Source organism: Notolepis coatsorum, assembly GCF_963971535.1.
Source record: "Notolepis coatsorum genome assembly, chromosome: 11".
NCBI classification, from domain to species: Eukaryota; Metazoa; Chordata; class Actinopteri; order Aulopiformes; family Paralepididae; genus Notolepis; species Notolepis coatsorum.
Genome location: NC_140175.1, coordinates 4,352,845 through 4,372,979, shown reverse-complemented (window position 1 = coordinate 4,372,979; position 20,135 = coordinate 4,352,845). Strand labels below are relative to the sequence as shown.

The 20,135-nt window shown below is 45.6% G+C and overlaps 1 protein-coding gene across 1 annotated transcript in view; it reads left to right on the top strand.

Annotated features, from left to right (window-relative positions):
* The window catches only part of ttc28 (tetratricopeptide repeat domain 28), a gene marked incomplete at its 5' end in the record, with an annotated part of 70,899 nt that extends 51,316 nt beyond the window's left edge, over window positions 1–19,583 (top strand). Inside the window, 6 exon segments of the mRNA XM_084324161.1 lie at window positions 1–68; window positions 2,205–2,281; window positions 5,282–5,411; window positions 7,969–8,076; window positions 10,968–11,658; window positions 17,555–19,583. The exon segment at window positions 1–68 is cut by the window's left edge and continues 92 nt beyond it. Of these exon segments, the coding sequence (XP_084180287.1) occupies window positions 1–68; window positions 2,205–2,281; window positions 5,282–5,411; window positions 7,969–8,076; window positions 10,968–11,658; window positions 17,555–18,767 (2,287 nt within the window). The 3' untranslated portion in view covers window positions 18,768–19,583.
* Between the last annotated feature and the right edge of the window lie 552 nt (window positions 19,584–20,135).

Sequence of the window (20,135 nt, the reverse complement as noted above, 5' to 3'; positions counted from 1 at the left end):
CTTCTTCCCCACAGCGGACCCTGGGGACCGACTCCAGCAGTGCAGCTCCACCCTCCAGTCCCTGCTGGGTACCTGCCACCTGTCACTCAGCCTGCCTGTCTGTCACTCAGCCTGCCTGCCTGTCACTCAGCCTGCCTGCCTGTCACTCAGCCTGTCTGTCACTCAGCCTGCCTGTCTGTCACTCAGCCTGTCTGTCACTCAGCCTGCCTGTCTGTCACTCAGCCTGCCTGTCTGTCACTCAGCCTGCCTGTCACTTACTCAGCCTGCCTGTCTGTCACTCAGCCTGCCTGCCTGTCACTCAGCCTGCCTGCCTGTCACTCAGCCTGCCTGCCTGTCACTCAGCCTGCCTGTCTGTCACTCAGCCTGCCTGTCTGTCACTCAGCCTGCCTGTCTGTCACTCAGCCTGCCTGCCTGTCACTCAGCCTGCCTGCCTGTCACTCAGCCTGCCTGACTGTCACTCAGCCTGCCTGTCTGTCACTCAGCCTGCCTGCCTGTCACTCAGCCTGCCTGCCTGTCACTCAGCCTGCCTGCCTGTCACTCAGCCTGCCTGTCTGTCACTCAGCCTGCCTGTCTGTCACTCAGCCTGCCTGTCACTCAGCCTGTCTCTTCTCTCTTCTCTTCTCTTCTCTTCTCTTCTCTTCTCTTCTCTTCTCTTCTCTTCTCTTCTCTTCTCTTCTCTTCTCTGCTCTTCTCTTCTCTTCTCTGCTCTTCTCTTCTCTTCTCTTCTCTTCTCCTCTCTTCTCTTCTCTTCTCTTCTCTGCTCTGCTCTGCTCTTCTCTTCTCTTCTCTTATCCTATCGTATCTTATCATATCTTATTTCATATCTTATCTGATCTGATCTGATCTCCTCCTCTCCTCTCCTCTCCTCTCCTCTCCTCTCCTCTCCTCTCCTCTCCTCTCCCCTCCCCTCCCCTCCCCTCCTCTCCCCTCCTCTCCTCTCCTCCTCTCTTCTCTTCTCTCCTCTCCTCTCTCCTCTCCTCTCCTCTCCTCTCCTCTCCTCTCCTCTCCTCTCCTCTCCTCTCCTCTCCTCTCCTCTCCTCTCCTCTCTCCTCCTCTCCTCCTCTCCTCTCCTCTCCTCTCCCATCTCCTCTCCTCTCCTCTCCCCTCCCCTCCTCTCCTCTTCCTCTCCTCTGCTCTCCTCCTCTCCTCTCCTCTCCTCTCCTCTCTTCTCTCCTCTCCTCTCCTCTCCTCTCCTCTCCTCTCCTCTCCTCTCCTCTCCCCTTCTCTCCTCTCCTCTCCTCTCATCTCCTCTCCCCTCCTCTCCCCTCCCCTCCCCTCCTCTCCTCTCCTCCTCTCTTCTCTTCTCTCCTCTCCTCTCCTCTCCTCTCCTCTCCTCTCCTCTCCTCTCCTCTCCTCTCCTCTCCTCTCCTCTCCTCTCCTCTCCTCTCCTCTCTCCTCTCCTCTCCTCTCCTCTCCTCTCCTCTCCTCTCCTCTCCCCTCCTCTCCTCTCCTCTCCTCTCCTCTCCTCTCCTCTCCTCCTCTCTTCTCTCCTCTCCTCTCCTCTCCTCTCCTCTCCTCTCCTCTCCTCTCTCCTCTCCTCTCCTCTCCTCTCCTCTCCTCTCCTCTCCTCTCCTCTCCCCTCCCCTCCCCTCCCCTCCTCTCCTCTCCTCTTCCTCTGTTCTCCTCCTCTCCTCTCCTCTCCTCTCCTCTCCTCTCCTCTCCTCTCCCCTCCTCTCTTCTCCTCTCCTCTCCTCTCCTCTCCTCTCTCCTCCTCTCCTCTCCTCTCCTCTCCTCTCCTCTCCTCTCCTCTCCTCTCCTCTCCCCTCCCCTCCTCTCCTCTCCTCTTCCTCTCCTCTGCTCTCCTCCTCTCCTCTCCTCTCCTCTCCTCTCCTCTCTTCTCTCCTCTCCTCTCCTCTCCTCTCCTCTCCTCTCTCCTCCTCTCCTCTCCTCTCCTCTCCTCTCCTCCTCTCCTCTCCTCCTCTCCTCTCCTCTCCTCCTCTCCTCTCCTCTCCTCTCTCCTCTCCTCTCCTCTCCTCTCCTCCTCTCCTCTCCTCTCCTCTCCTCTCCTCTCCTCTCCTCTCCTCTCCTCTCTTCTCCTCTCCTCTCCTCTCCTCTCCTCTCCTCTCTCCTCCTCTCCTCTCCTCTCCCCTCCTCTCCTCTCCTCTCCTCTCCTCCTCTCCTCTCCTCTCCTCTCCTCTCCTCTCCTCTCTCCTCCTCTCCTCTCCTCTCCTCTCCTCTCCTCCTCCTCTCCTGTGTGTCTCCAGGTCTTCCCTCAGCAGCGCTCCAGGCTCTCTGCAAGCTGGTGACGGTGTCTGAGGCTGGAGAGCAGCTCATCAACAAGGTCAGCCTCTGACCCCTGCGTCCCCCGACACACTAACAGTACCATGGTAGTTCCACCATGTTACCACTGTACAGATGTATCATGGTAGTGAGATGGTAGGCTACCACTTTTGCACTTAAAGGGATATTTCACTTCAGTAGAACTTTGTCAAAATGCAGCAGTCTTGCCTGTATTCTAAAGTAATCTATAAGTAAGCTAGCAGTTCAAAAGGTAGGCGATACTGCCACCTGGCAGGATTCGATCATCATTGCAATTTTAACGTAGGCAGATGTGCCAGGGAGACCCAGGGAGACCCAGGGAGAACGGGGATCAAAGGAAAAATATCAAAGGATCCAAAGCAGAGAAAAGTCGGGTTTGGCGCTCAGCGGTTGGCGACGAAACCCCACTTTCCTCGGGTTTGGCGGGCAAAGAGTTCTCTCTACAGCAGTGGTTCTCAAACTTTTTACACCAAGTACCACCTGAGAACGTAGCTGGCTCTCCAAGTACCACCATATGACCGGCGTTAAAATACAGTCTATTCAGCTATGCACAGTTCACGCAGGAGGCAAATGTATTCCTAATACCATTAATTTTGTCAGACACAGCCACAATGTACAAAGGGATAGCACTAGAACTAGCAAACGCTTCCACACAACTCATACAATGCAAGGGGCATTGAGAACATAATAACTAACATTCTCACATAGCAAGTGAGAAAATTAAGAACAACTGTATTTCAGCAAATGTACTTAATTCTCTCTCTATCTATCTATCTCTCTCTCTCTCTCACACAGCAAGCAATTGTCCGTCATTCTCACACACACACACACACACACACACACACACACACACACACACACACACACACACACACACACACACACACACACACACACACACACACACACACACACACACAATTATTTTGTTACAAAAACTTCATTTCCTGCATTCTGGTGCAGGAACTTTTTAATTTTTACCCTTTAAATGCCAGTGTTTGTGATGGGCATCACAAATTATTGTAAAAAAGAAAATAAAACACATATTCAATACATTTTTGAATGTTTACCCTTTAAATGCCAGTTTGTGTGATGGCATCACAAATTATTGTTAAAAAAAACACAAAAAGTTAAATATTTACAATAGGCCTATATCAAATGCAAAGTACATTTTTCTGGGGGGGATTATTACAGGCTAGGCATGTGTCAATGATTAGCAGCAACACATATTTTGATGGATTTTTTGTAATGTCAGATTTAACACCAACTCTTTTCAGAAAAGTGGGAGTATTTCATTTTTTATCTGACATTACAAGAAATCTAAAAATAAATGGTTATGATCAGGGCTGAAGTTGAATTAAAGATTTATGACTGTTTAGACTGCATTACTCTCTGTCACAGTGATCTCCTGGTTGTTCCCCACTTAGATTATCTAACTATCGCGCTGCCGCAACCAGAAACACTGGCCTGGCCTGCTTCTAATTTCAGTGGCCTGACTGCAAAACATTTTTTTTTTTTTTTTTTTAGATTTTTTTGGAAATGTTTTCAAGTACCACCAGCAGTACCACCAAGTACCACTAGTGGTACGCGTACCACAGTTTGAGAACCACTGCTCTACAGTACCTACCTAACACCCACTAAAGCTCTGTTTCCTCCCCTCTCATACCCACTTTGCCGCAGGCGGTTAAAAGCGTGGTAGGAATGGTAAGTTGTGTTTTTATGGTTGCTGACCCAATAACAGGCGGTAGAGATGGACATAATACATCCAATAGTTAATAATACATCCAGTCTTTCCATTATTGAGATGTTTGGTATACATTTTGTGTCAAAGATTCAAAGATTCAAAGAGTCAAAGAGTCAAAGAATCAAAGAATCAAAGAATCAAACATTCAAGGATCGCCTACATGTCATGATGGTTTTACCATCTCTGTTCTGCCTACATGTCTGATGGTTTTACCATCTCTGTTCTGCCTACATGTCATGATGGTTTTACCATCTCTGTTCTGCCTACATGTCTGATGGTTTTACCATCTCTGTTCTGCCTACATGTCTGATAGTTTTACCATCTCTGTTCTGCCTACATGTCATGATGGTTTTACCATCTCTGTTCTGCCTACATGTCTGATGGTTTTACCATCTCTGTTCTGCCTACATGTCTGATGGTTTTACCATCTCCGTTCTGCCTACATGTCATGATGGTTTTACCATCTCTGTTCTGCCTACATGTCTGATGGTTTTACCATCTCTGTTCTGCCTACATGTCTGATGGTTTTACCATCTCTGTTCTGCCTACATGTCATGATGGTTTTACCATCTCTGTTCTGCCTACATGTCATGATGGTTGTACCATCTCTGTTCTGCCTACATGTCTGATGGTTTTACCATCTCTGTTCTGCCTACATGTCTGATAGTTTTACCATCTCTGTTCTGCCTACATGTCATGATGGTTGTACCATCTCTGTTCTGCCTACATGTCATGATGGTTTTACCATCTCTGTTCTGCCTACATGTCATGATGGTTTTACCATCTCTGTTCTGCCTACATGTCATGATGGTTGTACCATCTCTGTTCTGCCTACATGTCATGATGGTTTTACCATCTCTGTTCTGCCTACATGTCATGATGGTTTTACCATCTCTGTTCTGCCTACATGTCATGATGGTTTTACCATCTCTGTTCTGCCTACATGTCATGATGGTTTTACCATCTCTGTTCTGCCTACATGTCATGATGGTTTTACCATCTCTGTTCTGCCTACATGTCATGATGGTTGTACCATCTCTGTTCTGCCTACATGTCATGATGGTTGTACCATCTCTGTTCTGCCTACATGTCATGATGGTTTTACCATCTCTGTTCTGCCTACATGTCATGATGGTTTTACCATCTCTGTTCTGCCTACATGTCATGATGGTTGTACCATCTCTGTTCTGCCTACATGTCTGATGGTTTTACCATCTCTGTTCTGCTTGGATTCCCCTCTCCCTCGCCATCACCTCCTCCCGCCCTTCCCCCCCACAGCTTCACCAGGTGCTGGTCCAGTTGCAGTCAGGTGACAAAGAGCAGGACTTCTCATTGGCTCCCATCCAGGTGTCCATAAGTGTGCAGCTGTGGAGGCTTCCTGGCTGCCACGAGTTCCTGGCTGCTCTCGGTGAGTCGACAACACGGAGCCGCTGCGCTCAAGGCTCTGTTACAAACCAAGGCCCAGATACTTCTGGATCCAGGGGCGGAGCTTCCTATAGGTCAACATAGGCGGTTGCCTAGAGCAGGGGTTCCCAAACTTTTCAGGCCGGGACCCAGAAAATAAGGCGTCAGAGAGCCGCGGCCCAATGCACATCGTCAGGCTTTTATTTTGCCAGGCGACCGATTTTTTAAGCCAAATATCACTTCAATCCTATTAAGTTAGTTCAAGTTAGTTATTCATTTATATGTGCTATTTATGAGAGGGCTAACTTGTTGCAAAATAATAATGATAATAATAATAGCCTCATTAAAATACTATTGTTGCTTCGGTTTTCAGCGTTTTATGTGCATAATCTGTTATTTAGTTTGAAATGTTCGTTGAAATAAGTCGATTTTTCGTTTTTGTTTATTTATTAAGTTAATATAAAACCATATAGTCACATTTTAGAATACAATAGAATAGAATTTTAGAATACAACTAGAAACACTGTCCTGGCCTGCTTCTAAGTTCAGTGGCCTGACAAAAAAATAAATAAAAAATCATCTCGCGGCCCTCCCGTGGCTGCTCGCGGCCCACCTTTGGGTCCCGACCCCGACTTTGGGAACCACTGGCCTAGAGCGCCACCCAGAGGGGGGCACCAAAAACTGCATCCAGCAACAACAAATAAATAATAATATATATATATATATATTATTAATATTGTTTATTTATTTCTTTGCTGGGCAGACATTGTTGTCCCCCCTTCTATATCTGCAACCAATATTTTGACATTTAAAAAAAAGTATCTAACATTTATTTGGCGCCAGGGGTGAAGCTTGCCTAGGGCACCAAATGTGCCAGGCCCGGCCCTGCCTGGAGCTTATGAATAGCAACGGCACAATGGATAAGATAACGTCGGAGATTCCTTTATTGCTTTATTCCTTCACTTACTCTCATAGTATATATTCAGTATTCATATTCAGAAGTGTTACTGACGATATATTTATTGTAATGTATAATATAACTGAATGGTCATACGGACCCTCACCTGCACCTTTGATCACGCTGTTGACTTATATTCAGTATATTCAGAGTATAATTATATTGTTTACACTGCTTATTTTCACTTTTCTGCTGTACTATAATTTCTTCTTTTTGTAGACTATAATGTCTTCTACTATTAACCCTGCCTATGCCTGTACCTCCCCTCCCCCCTCCCCCCTCCCCCATGCTGCTATGATGCCTGAACTTCCCCCAAGGGGATCAATAAAGGAATATCTTATCTTGTCTTGTCTTGTCTTGTCTTGTCTTGTCTTGTCTTGTCTTGTCTTGTCTTGTCTTGTCTTGTCTTGTCTTGTCTTGTCTTGTCTTGTCTTGTCTTGTCTTGTCTTGTCTTGTCTTGCCTTGTCTTGTCTTGTCTTGTCTTGTCTTGTCTTGTCTTGTCTTGTCTTGTCTTGTCTTGTCTTGCCTTGCCTTGTCTTGTCTTGTCTTGTCTTGTCTTGTCTTGTCTTGTCTTGTCTTGTCTTGTCTTGTCTTGCCTTGTCTTATTGATCCCTTGGGGAAATCCAGGCGTCATAGCAGCATGGGGGAGGGGAGGTACAGGTATGGGCAGGGTAATAGTATAAATACATAAATATAGGCAATCAAATTAGATCTGAATATAAATAATATGGGGGAAAATAAACAGTCTAAACAATATAATTAACTCTGAACATAAAAATATGGGGGAAAATAATGAATGAATGATTGATCACATTGAACGGAAGCCCATTTTTACATTTTTATTTTTTGTTTTTTGTTTTTTGTTTTGCATATATATATATTTGTTTTGTAAGGTTTTAAATTAGTACACTCATTTGAGTAGTGGAAAAGGGGTATGATTAAATAAGTGTATACTTCTTCCTACTCCTTTTCGAACATGTAAATTGGGTTATGTTTTGCTTTTGTTTATTGTTATTTATTTTTTTATTTAATTTCTTGAGATCAATGATTTGTTTTGATTTTGTATATTTATCTACATGTTCAAAATAAAGATTTCAAATAAAAATAAAATAAAACGGAAGCCCGTCGTCCTACTAGTAGCCTGCGGTGCTGAAGTGATGTTAGTATAGTAGTAGTAGTAGTTAATTTTTTCAGTCATCATCTCACACAATACAATATACACCATCATTTATCAATATTTGATTTTTACAGTGACTGAAAAGGTACAGACTGAAGCATAATGCTTATATGTGCCTGTCCTATATTCTTACCAAAAAAATACAAACATTTTGATTCCAAAACAGTATTCTAAAGAAAAAAAAGCAAGCAAAACAGTATTATTCACCCTTGTAGTTTTCAAAAATAGCTTTACAAACCTTTTTCTTAAAAACCAAAATCGAATGACTCATTCTTAACTGTATATCCGCATTGTTCCACAAGTTAACCCCAATAATAGAAATACACCTCCTTGTAATCCCTTTCTTAGCTTTTTGAACTGTACATTTACAAATATCTCTCAAATCATATTTTCTTTCATGTATTGAATGTTCTTGTGGTGTTCCAGGGTTCGACCTGTGCGAGGTGGGCCAGGAGGAGGTGGTGTTGAAGACGGGGAAGCAGGCCAGCCGGCGCACCATGCACTTCGGCCTACAGGCCCTGCTGGCTCTCTTTGGTGAGAAGAACCACACTCCGGACCTTCGTTCGTTACGTTGGCGTTTGAATTCTAAATCAACATTTTAATATTTTTTTTTTATAATACTTTTTTTTTTTTTTTTATATATCTTTTTTTTATGTGTCTATTCATTCTGTTTAAACCAATGGGGTTTTTCTTCACAGTTGCAGATAAAGATTAGGCTACACTAATATTATAGTATTATACTATTATAGTATATGACTCGTCGTCATACAAATTTAAATAAAACATTTATCATAAATAAGGCTGTCAAATATAACGCGATATTAACTCGTTAACTCCCGATTCTATTAATGCCACACATTTTTTTAACTCAAGATTAACTAAAAAAAAAAAAAATTACTAGACTTCACTCAGGTGTATTATTGATGCTCTCATTGATACTATGTTTGTTTCTGAAGTGTGTGTGTGTGTGTGTGTGTGTGTGTGTGTGTGTGTGTGTGTGTGTGTGTGTGTGTGTGTGTGTGTGTGTGTGTGTGTGTGTGTGTGTGTGTGTGTGTGTGTGTGTGTGTGTGTGTGTGTGTGTGTGTGTGTGTGTGTGTGTGTGTGAGATATAGAGAGAGGGGGGTGAGAGAGATGAGGAAGGGGCAAGAGAGAAAGAGAGCTGGGAGAGTGTGTGTGTGAGGGAGAGAGGGGGGTGTGTGATTAATCAGCCCTTGTGTGTGTGAATGTAACAAGTTCCTAACGTTTTCTTTCCCCTATTATTTCATGCACACTTTATTCATTGTTTTAAATTATTATTTTAAAGTTATTTTGTGCATCACTCTGTTTTGAATTTGATGCAAATTTGCAATGCATGAGGGTCATCCTTTTGTGTTAAATGGCTGCATAAAGCAAGAATTTGTTGACTCGCATGTTAATAAGAGTATTAAAACTTGGAACTTGAAAAAGATCTGTTTAAGGTAAAAAAAATAAAAAAAATAAAAATGCGATTAATTTGCGATTAATCGCGAGTTAACTATGGACAATCATGCGATTAATCGAGTTAAATATTTTAATCGTTTGACAGCACTAATCATAAATGTTGTAGCCTATCTGCATCCGCTCGGCGCTCCATCAAGACGTCACCATCACTTTCGTACCAACCGTGACCTTATTGGATTATTCATGTTGACGAAACTGACCAGTTAAATACATTAAAGAAAGTTGATTTATTTATTTTTTTAAAAATACTAATTTAATCAGATGAATCACTTTATTCAATTTGAGGATTTAGTTTGAGGATATTTTATAAAAAGAAAAAAGAAAAACTTGATACTTTTTTTAGATTTATTTTTTAGATTTATTTTGTTTGTAATTAAAAAAGAAGGTTCGAACTTCCGTTCGAAAAACCCTGATGAAGTTCGAAGCCCAAAAACAGGCTTCGGGGAAACAGCTCTATCAGCCTGTGGTTTCAATACGTCTCATTCATCCATCTCTCCCTCTTTAAACATTCACCTTAAACAGTCACTTCAACCTCTTACCGGCACCCAGAAAAGTGGCAATTTCTTATTTTTTACTTGAACTTGAGGACTGCATACTTTTATTGCAAAGCTTAGCTTTATACATTATACTTATAGCACATGCATGAGCCTGGTCTCCTTTGAAAGATAACATTCTGAAGTTACTAATGCAAAAAAGGGAAATCACTTTTAGTGCTAATGACATAGGGTTGAGTTGAACTCGTGCACTCACATTTTTCTGTAGTGGTTGCAAGATTCCATATTACAATATTCCAGCATAGAGGTATAATCTGGAAGACACTGTGGTTCCATAGCCTGAAGTCTTATGTAGTACAGGTCCGAATTTGCTACAAAAACAAGCAACAAAAAAAAAGCTCTCCAAAATCCATTTACCGCCGTGTGTTCTGAAATCTGATTCACTTCTGGTTTTCGCTCGTCAACTTTCACCTACATCCCTTATTCTCACCCCCCCCCCCCCCCCCCCCCCCACGTGGGGTATCGTTGGAAACCTACACTTGTTGGCTACAACGGTAACCAATAATTTTCGCCCATCAGCGGATAATTGGCAGTTCTGGTAGCGTCTGGAGTCTGGGGTGGTCATCTGACGCGCGGCGCGTAAAAAAAAAAGACGCTCTGCTGACATATCGTCATGTAAGTGACGATTGAGGTGGCGTTCGAACGGCAACAAATAGATCTTTCGAACGGTGTATTATATGTTCGGCGGAAAAATGCAGCCCTGAGCCGCTAGACGCTCGCAAAGTACCCCACCTGTTAACATTACAACCCCCCCCCCCAAATATTATTTTATCTATTTATTCTTACAAATTTGCACTACCTCATGTTTGCATTCATTTTTCTTTAGCATTTTGTACATTTTAGTTTTGTATATTGTATATTTTATTATTTTGTAGTTAGTGTTTGGTCTTTATTCTTTAACTTTTTTACTCTTTTTCACAGTATGAAGCACGATCTCATGAGGCTCGTACAGAACCAAGCGTTTCACCGTAATTAGGGATGTCCGATATTATCGGCCGATATTGGCATACAAATTTGATATCGGAAAATATCGGTATTGATTAAAAAAAATTTAAAATTAAAAATCTTTACATTTTACATTTACCCAGGCAAGCAAGTAAGAACAAATTCAGATTTTATTTATTGTCAAAAGTATGCATAATGTTGTGTTAATTCCACAACAAGAGATATGTAATGTTAATTACCTGAAATTATTCCGTTTTTTGGGGGGGGGAAACCCTGCATATATCGGTATCGGTTGATATCGGTATCGGAAATTAAGAGTTGGGCAATATCGGTATATCGGTATCGGTAAAAAAGCCAATATCGAGCATCCCTAACCGTAATGTACCTAATTGTGTGACGAATGAAACAATAAACCTTGACCCTTAACCTGCCCCTCTCTCTCCTCAGACTCCACGGAGCTGCCCAAGCGCCTCAGCCTGGACAGCTCCTCCTCCCTGGAGTCGCTCTCCTCCTCCCAGTCGGCCTCCCAGCCCCACTCCTCCCTGACCCTGGGGGGCGGCGGCTACCCCGCGCAGCCCCCCTTCTGCCCCGGCGGCGACAGCCTCTCCTGCGACGCCATCTCCGTCTACAGCCTCAGCTCCCTCGCCTCCTCGCTCAGCTTCCTGTCGCGGCCGGAGCCGGCGGGCAGCGACGTCATCAGCCAGCGCTCGCGGCAGCAGGAGCTGGAGCGCCACCGCGGCGGGGCGGGGCTCTTCGCCTCGCACCGCCACTCCTCGGCAGCGGCGGGGGGCCTGTCCAGGGGCCGGATGACCAATCAGGGAGGAGGAGGCGGAGGAGGAGGAGGAGGGGCGGGCGGCGGCGCGGCGGACGAGGACGAGTACCAGGGCTTCTCCATCATCAGCAGCGAGCCGCTGGGCGCGGGGGGGGGGAGGGAGTGTGACACCCTGCCGCTGCCCGGCGGGCACAGACACCACAGGGGGGGCGCCGGGAGGGGGTCCTCCTCGGGGGGACGCGGGCACCCCGTCTCGGTCTCCTCCAAGGGGAGCGTCAGCACCCCCACGTCTCCGGTGAAACCTCCACCGCTGCCGCCCCCCACCGTGTCCACCGTGCCCACCAGCCCCACGCCCAAACCTGCACGGTGAGTCGGTGGAGGACGTGGAGAAACGTCCTTTGCACTAGTTTTGATAGTTCTTTGATATAGTTCCCTTTATTTTGCACTAGTTTTGATAGTTCTTTGATATAGTTCCCTTTATTTTGCACTAGTTTTGATAGTTCTTTGATATAGTTCCCTTTATTTTGCACTAGTTTTGATATAGTTCCCTTTCTTTTGCAGTAGTTTTGATAATTTCTTTGATATAGTTCCCTTTCTTTTGCAGTAGTTTTGATCATTTCTTTGATATAGTTCCCTTTCTTTTGCACTAGTTTTGATCATTTCTTTGATATAGTTCCCTTTCTTTTGCACTAGTTTTGATGTTTCCCTTTTGCACTAGTTTTGATAGTTCTTTGATATAGTTCCCTTTCTTTTGCAGTAGTTTTGATAGTTCTTTGATATAGTTCCCTTTCTTTTGCAGTAGTTTTGGTAGTTTGTTGATATACAGTAGTTCCCTTTCTTTTGCACTAGTTTTGATGTTTCCCTTTCTTTTGCACTAGTTCTGATAGTTCTTTGATATAGTTCCCTTTCTTTTGCACTAGTTTTGATATAGTTCCCTTTCTTTTGCACTAGTTTTGATATAGTTCCCTTTCTTTTGCACTAGTTTTGATCATTTCTTTGATATAGTTCCCTTTCTTTTGCACTAGTTTTGATATTGTTCCCTTTCTTTTGCACTAGTTTTGATATAATTCCCTTTCTTTTGCACTAGTTTTGATAATTTCTTTGATATAGTTCCCTTTCTTTTGCACTAGTTTTGATAATTTCTTTGATATAGTTCCCTTTCTTTTGCACTAGTTTTGATCATTTCTTTGATATAGTTCCCTTTCTTTTGCACTAGTTTTGATAGTTCTTTGATATAGTTCCCTTTATTTTGCACTAGTTTTGATATAGTTCCCTTTCTTGTGCACTAGTTTTGATATAGTTCCCTTTCTTTTGCACTAGTTTTGATACTTCTTTGATATAGTTCCCTTTCTTTTGCACTAGTTTTGATACTTCTTTGATATAGTTCCCTTTCTTTTGCACTAGTTTTGATAGTTCTTTGATATAGTTCCCATTCTTTTGCACTAGTTTTGATAGTTCTTTGATATAGTTCCCTTTCTTTTGCACTAGTTTTGATATAGTTCCCTTTCTTTTGCACTAGTTTTGATCATTTCTTTGATATAGTTCCCTTTCTTTTGCACTAGTTTTGATATTTCCCTTTCTTTTGCACTAGTTTTGATAGTTCTTTGATATAGTTCCCATTCTTTTGCACTAGTTTTGATAGTTCTTTGATATAGTTCCCATTCTTTTGCACTAGTTTTGATAGTTCTTTGATATAGTTCCCTTTCTTTTGCACTAGTTTTGATATAGTTCCCTTTCTTTTGCACTAGTTTTGATCATTTCTTTGATATAGATCCCTTTCTTTTGCACTAGTTTTGATATTTCCCTTTCTTTTGCACTAGTTTCGATAGTTCTTTGATATAGTTCCCTTTCTTTTGCACTAGTTTTGATAATTTCTTTGATATAGTTCCCTTTCTTTTGCACTAGTTTTGATATAGTTCCCTTTCTTTTGCACTAGTTTTGATCATTTTTCATTTGATATAGTTCCCTTTCTTTTGCACTAGTTTTGATATAGTTCCCTTTCTTTTGCACTAGTTTTGATAGTTCTTTGATATAGTTCCCTTTCTTTTGCACTAGTTTTGATAGTTCTTTGATATAGTCCCCTTTCTTTTGCAGTCGTTTTTTTAAAGATATGTTTTTTCTGCATTTGACAGCTTTATTGTGGATAGGAGGACAGGCAGAGAGGAAAGTTGGGTGAAGAGATGATGGGGAGGACATTCAGCAGCATAGGTCCTGGGCCGGATTCTAACCCAGGACGCTGCGATTACAATGTAAACTATCGCTTTCCCCAGACAAACAAAAGAGGGGGCGGAGCTTGAGATGGGTAAATTGATATGAATTAAGCTAAACAGGTGGAGGTGTAACAAACAGTTGACCTTCGGCCTGGCTTGACCCATGACTCCTCCCTCAGGACCATGTGACTGCAGAAGGCTCTCTCTCCTTATCTAATCTGCTGCTCGACGAGGGTCAGTTTCATGAGGCGAAGCAGGTGTATTTCAACCCGAGGAGTGAGATTACACAGGTAGCTCTGTGACTCGTCGTCACTGTAACTGTGTTAAAGAACCTGCGAAGACAAGTCAAGTCATTTATTTATTTATAAAGCACGTTTAAGAACTCAGGCGCCAACGTTAACGCCGCCATTTTAGTGCTGGGTGATTTCAATAGCGCCAATCTGAGAAAGGTATTACCTGACTTCTATCAGCATGTGACTTGCAACACCAGAGGCGGTAACATCCTAGATCACTGTTACACGCAATTTAAAGGTGGCTACAAGGCTCATTCTGATAGTGGCTTTGGCAAGTCAGATCACGCATCCATTTTCCTTTCACCAAAGTACAGACAGAGAATTAAAAGTACTCCCGTAGTCTCGCGAGAGGTGCAGAAATGGGATCTGACGTCAGAAGAGACGATCCGGTCAGTGTTTCACCACACAGACTGGATTGTGTTCCGCGACACAGATAACATTAATGCCTACACGGAGACAGTGCTGGACTATGTCTGTACTAGGGTGAAAGAAACAATCCCCACTACCAAAATGAAAGTTTACCCAAATCAAAAACCCTGGGTAGACAAATCCGTCCGTGAAGCTCTGAGAGAGCGCACCAAAGCATACAATGACGGCCTAGTGGCAGGCAACATGAATGACCACAAGGTGGCGCGACACAACGTAAGGAGGACAGTGTCAGAGGCCAAACGGCGCTACAGGGATAAAATTGAACTCCAGTTTGAACAAGCTGACTCTAGAGCTATGTGGCAGGGGCTCAAAACGATGACAGACTACAAAGGCGCCTCCCTCAAACTGAACAGTGACATCTCCTTAGCAAACGACCTCAATACCTTCTATGCGAGGTTTGATGCTGGTAATAACAACACCAGCTCACAAGCCTCTGCAATGGGGGGGGGGGGGTCGGCTGCTGATGGAGGCGCAGTGTTCAGGGTAACAGAGCATGAGGTGAGGCGGACCTTTAAAAAAGTGAATATCAGGAAGGCAGCAGGTCCGGACGGCATCCCCGGCCGCGTCCTAAAAGTCTGTGCCGACCAACTGGCCCCAGTATTCACTGACATATTTAACCTGTCCTTAGAACAGGCTGTCATCCCCACCTGCCTGAAGAAGTCCACTATTATCCCTGTACCCAAAAAATCCAAGCCTGCTTGCCTCAACGACTACCGCCCTGTAGCTCTCACCTCCATAGCCATGAAGTGCTTTGAGAAGCTAGTAAAGGGCTACATCTGCTCCTCCCTCCCCATCAACATGGACCCCCTGCAATTTGCATACCGCCCCAACAGGTCCACGGAGGACGCCATATCCCATGTGCTGCACACAGCAGCATCACACCTGGACAAGAGGCAGGGGAACTATGTGAGAATGCTATTCATCGACTACAGCTCGGCATTCAATACCATAGTCCCCTCCATACTCATAGCCAAGCTCAGGGACCTGGGCTTGGGCTATGACCTCTGCCAGTGGGTCTTGGACTTCCTGACTGGCAGACCCCAGGTGGTGAGAGCAGGCAACTGCACCTCCTCATCCATCACCCTCAACATAGGGGCCCCCCAGGGCTGTGTTCTGAGTCCCCTCCTCTACTCCCTGTACACACACGACTGTGTGGCTCAGCGGAGTAGCAATACAATCGTCAAATTTGCTGACGACACAGTGGTGGTGGGCCTGATCTCTGCCAACGACGAGAGGGCCTACCTGGAAGAGGTCAAGGTCCTGGCGGGATGGTGCCAGGAAAACAGCCTCTCCCTGAACGTCAGCAAAACAAAGGAGATGATTGTGGACTTCAGGAGGTCGGGGGTCAAGGACTACAGCCCCCTCAGCATCGACGGGGCACCGGTTGAGAGAGTCAACAGCTTCAAGTACCTCGGAGCCTACATATCCGAGGACTTGACATGGACCACACACATTAACAGTGTGGTGAAGAAGGCACGACAACGCCTCTACTTCCTCAGGCGCCTAAGGAAGTTCCAAGTCAGCCAGAAGATCCTTAAGAACTTCTACTCATGTACAATAGAGAGCATCTTGACCGGCAACATCACCTCCTGGTTTGGGAATAGCACTGCAAAAGACCAAAGCAGACTACAAAGAGTGACACGTTCAGCCGAACGCACAATTGGAGGGGGGCTCCCCACCCTCCAGAACATTTACTACAAGCGTTGCAAGGGCAAGGCTAAGAGAATCATTAAAGACTCCAGTCACCCGAACAACTGCCTCTTCGAACTGCTGCGGTCAGGCAAGCGATACAGGAGTCTCAAGGCGAGCACAGAAAGACTCAGAAGTAGCTTCTATCCCCAGGCCATCAGGCTGCTAAACGAACAATGAATGAACACTACACAACAACAACCACCAAACGCACATAGCACACACATCCACACGCACACACTCACTTTAAACAAACACACTGTAGCACCCACTCCACACACTTTATAGCACACACCCACTTTAAACAAACACACTGTAGCACCCACTCCCCACACTTTATATTTATGGATGAAGGATTGCACTACAACTCGTACACCTTACTGTAAATTGTACCTAAAATTGTACCTCATCCCATTTCTGCTTTGCACTAGATAGTACTGTACATTAGTACACTGCATAGTATTGTGTATTGTATATTATATGGTAACTCAGAACATTGTACATATGTCTATACCGAACACTGTGACCTCATTTTCTTCTTCTAAATTCATGCTATATTATGTTATTATGTTATTTGATACTATCTTGTCTAGCACAGTCTCTGGAGCGTAACAGTAAGAAGCATTTTGTATGAAAGTATTCTGTACTTCTGTATGACAACTATTAAAGAACTTGAACTTGAACTTGAACCAAAGTCCTGTACAATCAAAGCATAAAATGTCATACTATAAAATACAAAAAGGCAAAAAGGCACAGCAGGACAAGACAGTACAAGACAACAGTAGGCCAACACACGGATAGGGGAACACAAAGTACAGTATAGCACACAGGGGACAGAGGAGCACAAGAAGAGATACAAGGGGGGGGAGGGGGCAGGGTAAAATTGCATGGGAGTGTGTGAGTTAGGGTGTGGGGGGGGGAGAATCAGGGTTTATTGAAGGCCAGGGAATAGAAGTGGGTTTAAATGGGCCTTAAATGTCTCCAGCGAGGGGGCAGATCGGATCTCCAGGGGTAGCTAAGACAAGTGAACATGTGACATGATAACTGTGTTAAAGAACCCGCTAAGACAAGTGAACAAGGGCTCCGTGACACGTCACTATATTCTTATATGTAAGGGATAATGTATAGCTACGAGGTCATTGTCGCAAAATAATTTACCGTCACGGAGTTTAAAATACCGAGCCGCCTCGGCGAGGTGTTTTAAACGTCAGTGAAGGTCAATTATTTTGCGATGATGACCGAGTATAGCTATACATTATCCCGCTTATTACATGGCTAACTTACTAACAATATACCTAATTCATTTGACAAATCGCAGTTGTTCTGTGGCTCGGTCAGCCCAAATAAAGTGATTATTATTATCGCGGGCAGCCCGGCAGGTGTGTCTGATTGGCTGCACTGAAACAGTGTGTGTCAGTGGGGCTTGATTACTCCAGCTGCGAAAAACAATAATCACCGGTGGTTATCGAAAAATAATTCACCGCTGTCGGGGGCTATTGACCAATCACAAGCAAGCATTTCGGCGAATGTGAAAACGCCATGTAATAAAACTGTGTTAAAGAACCCGCTAAGACAAGTGAACAAGGGCTCCGTGACAGGTCACTATATTCTTACGCTCCTGTGTCTCTCGTTGTCTTCCAGCTCGTCCCCTCACAGGACGGGGGGCAAAGGGAAGGTGAGCAGCTCCGAGTCGGACCAGTCCAGCACCGAGACGGACAGCACCGTCAAGTCCCAGGAGGACAACAAGGGCCCGCTGGACCCCCAGGAGCTGGCCCAGAAGATCCTGGAGGAGACCCAGAGCCACATGCGGGCGGTGGAGAACCTGCAGAGGGCCACCTCCGTGGGACCCTCGCCCCCCGCCCTGACCCCCGCCGCCCTGACCCCACCCACCCTGACCCCCACCGGAGGAGGCCTGGGGTTCCGTCCCTCGGAGACCAGCGCTTTCAGCAGACCCGGCAGCAGGGCCAGTCTGAAGGCCCGCTCCTCGCCCCTCTCCGCCCCCCTCTCGCCCCTCTCCGCCCCCCTCTCGTCGCCTCCCCCTCCCCCCCCGACCCGGCCCAAGCCCCCCTCCCGCTCCTCCTCGCTGCAGAAGATCAGCTCCGGCTACGACAGCCCGGCGTCTCGCTCCTCTCCGTCCCCCTCGCCCTCTCTCTCCCTCAGAGACCGGGGTTCCGTCCCTCTCTCCTCCCCGTCCCCCTCCTCCTCGCTGTCCCTCGACCGACAGGCTCAGCTCAACAAACTCAAGTACCCTCCGTCGCCGTACAGCGCCCACATCTCGCCGTCCCGCTCCTCCGGCGACCTCTCCGTCTCCCCCTTCTCGGGGGGGAGCCCCTCGCCCGCCGGCAGCGCCGCCCCCTCCCCGGCGCTCTCCTACTCCTCCACGGGGGGGTCGCCGGCGGCCCGCTCCAGCCCGGACGAGCCCCCGGAACAACCCGACCGCCGCCGGCTGAGGCAACGGGCCGCCGCTCTGGACGACAAGGTCCAAGCCATCCACAACCTGAAGACCTTCTGGGCCAACGCCACGCAGAAGAAGCAGCACCACGACCTGCCGGGGGGGCGGGGGGGCGGGGGGAGGAAGATGAGCACGGTGCAGAAGGACGTCCTGGGCCTGTTGAGCCTGTCGCCGAGACGAGACGAGGCCGGCGGCGTCGGCAAGAGTCCAGAGGGCTCCTCCCGGGACCGGAGCTGCTCGGAGAACCCGTCCAAGCCGCCGCCTCCACTGCCGTCGTCACCCGGTGGCGCCACGACGGCGAACTCTAAAGGCGGTGCCGGCGGACGGGCCGCCAAGCTTCCTTCCGGAAACGGCTACAAGTTCCTCTCGCCGGGCCGCTTCTTCCCGTCCTCGAAGTGCTGAGGGGGGGGGTTTCTGTTTCTCTTGAGTTTCTCAAAAACGTCAGGCCTTGTCGTCTTCTTGTTTGAAAATGGGTGGTTTGTGTTATGAAAAGAAACTTTGTCCATTCCGTCAGCAAAGTAAACACACGTCGTAGCGAGACCCGCTGAAAAACAGGGCGAGTGATTGATCGGAGTGTGTCAGCGACGCGTGATGATGTCATCGACCATGGGCGGGGGGGGTATGACACTAATGATGTCATCGACCAGGGGCTGGTATGACACTAATGTTATAACAATGATGCTTGTGCCTTCTTCTGGACACAACTGGAAGGAATTATGGCTGACCTGAGATGGGTAACTGGCTTTAAGTTTCTTTTACGACTGACTGGAGAGCGCCTGTCCCCTATAACGCCTCCGTCTACACTGTAAAGAAATGTTGACTTGGTCTGTCGACTGAACGGTTGCGGTCGCAGGAAACCCAGTACCTTGTATGTCGACCTAAAATGCTCGCTATGTGTGTCAGTCGAATAGCAGGTGGATGGATTTGGATTTATTGTGCGATAATTATTGTTAAATGTCATTATCAAAGATTTGTTATTGTCATTTATTTTGTAAATTAAAAGTGTTTTCCATTCAGTATTACACATTTTATATATATATTATTAAAAAATAAAGGTAAACGAGGAAGAATTACTGAAAACATTTTGATATTTTTTATGGACATGTTGAAAAAAGGCTTGATTTTACGTGAATGATTGTCAGTATGACAGCATGGTATCTCCTTGATATTCAGTGTTTCAGTGTCTTTATAATGTACATTTTTTTGCACCAGTGCCAGACTCCCATTTACAAAAATATCTCAATTCTCAGTAAGTTGCTAAATAAAAAAAAATTTAAAACAAGTTTGCTCTTTTGATGTGTCTTTGATGTCCATCGGTTGTACATAGCTGTCAACATTGGGATTTGAAAAAACAGGAGATTTCGCCCCGCCCCCTCCCCCGCCCCCTCCCAATGTAGTCTCCTCCCCCTCGTATGTATATATTTTCTGTTAGGATGTTTGTTGACAGCTGCTCTCTGCTGAGCTGCCTCGTCGCTGCCATCTGCTGGTCAAGACCTGTATGTACCCAAGGACTGGGTGAACTACTAATTGCTACATAAAATTTATCAGATACCTGGTTGAAAGTGAAATGCTGTGTACATCCCTGCATTAAATGAATGGAAGTGTCAGTGTTTCTGTAGAGGAGATGGAACGCCTGCTCTTGTCGGCACTGCGCAGCCGTGGAATCGCAAGGCCATAGATTTAGAATAGATAGAAAGGGCACATTGTGGTGTATCATAATTAATTTGTTGAATACAATAGGATTTTTATAACGTTGACACAAATTAAGGA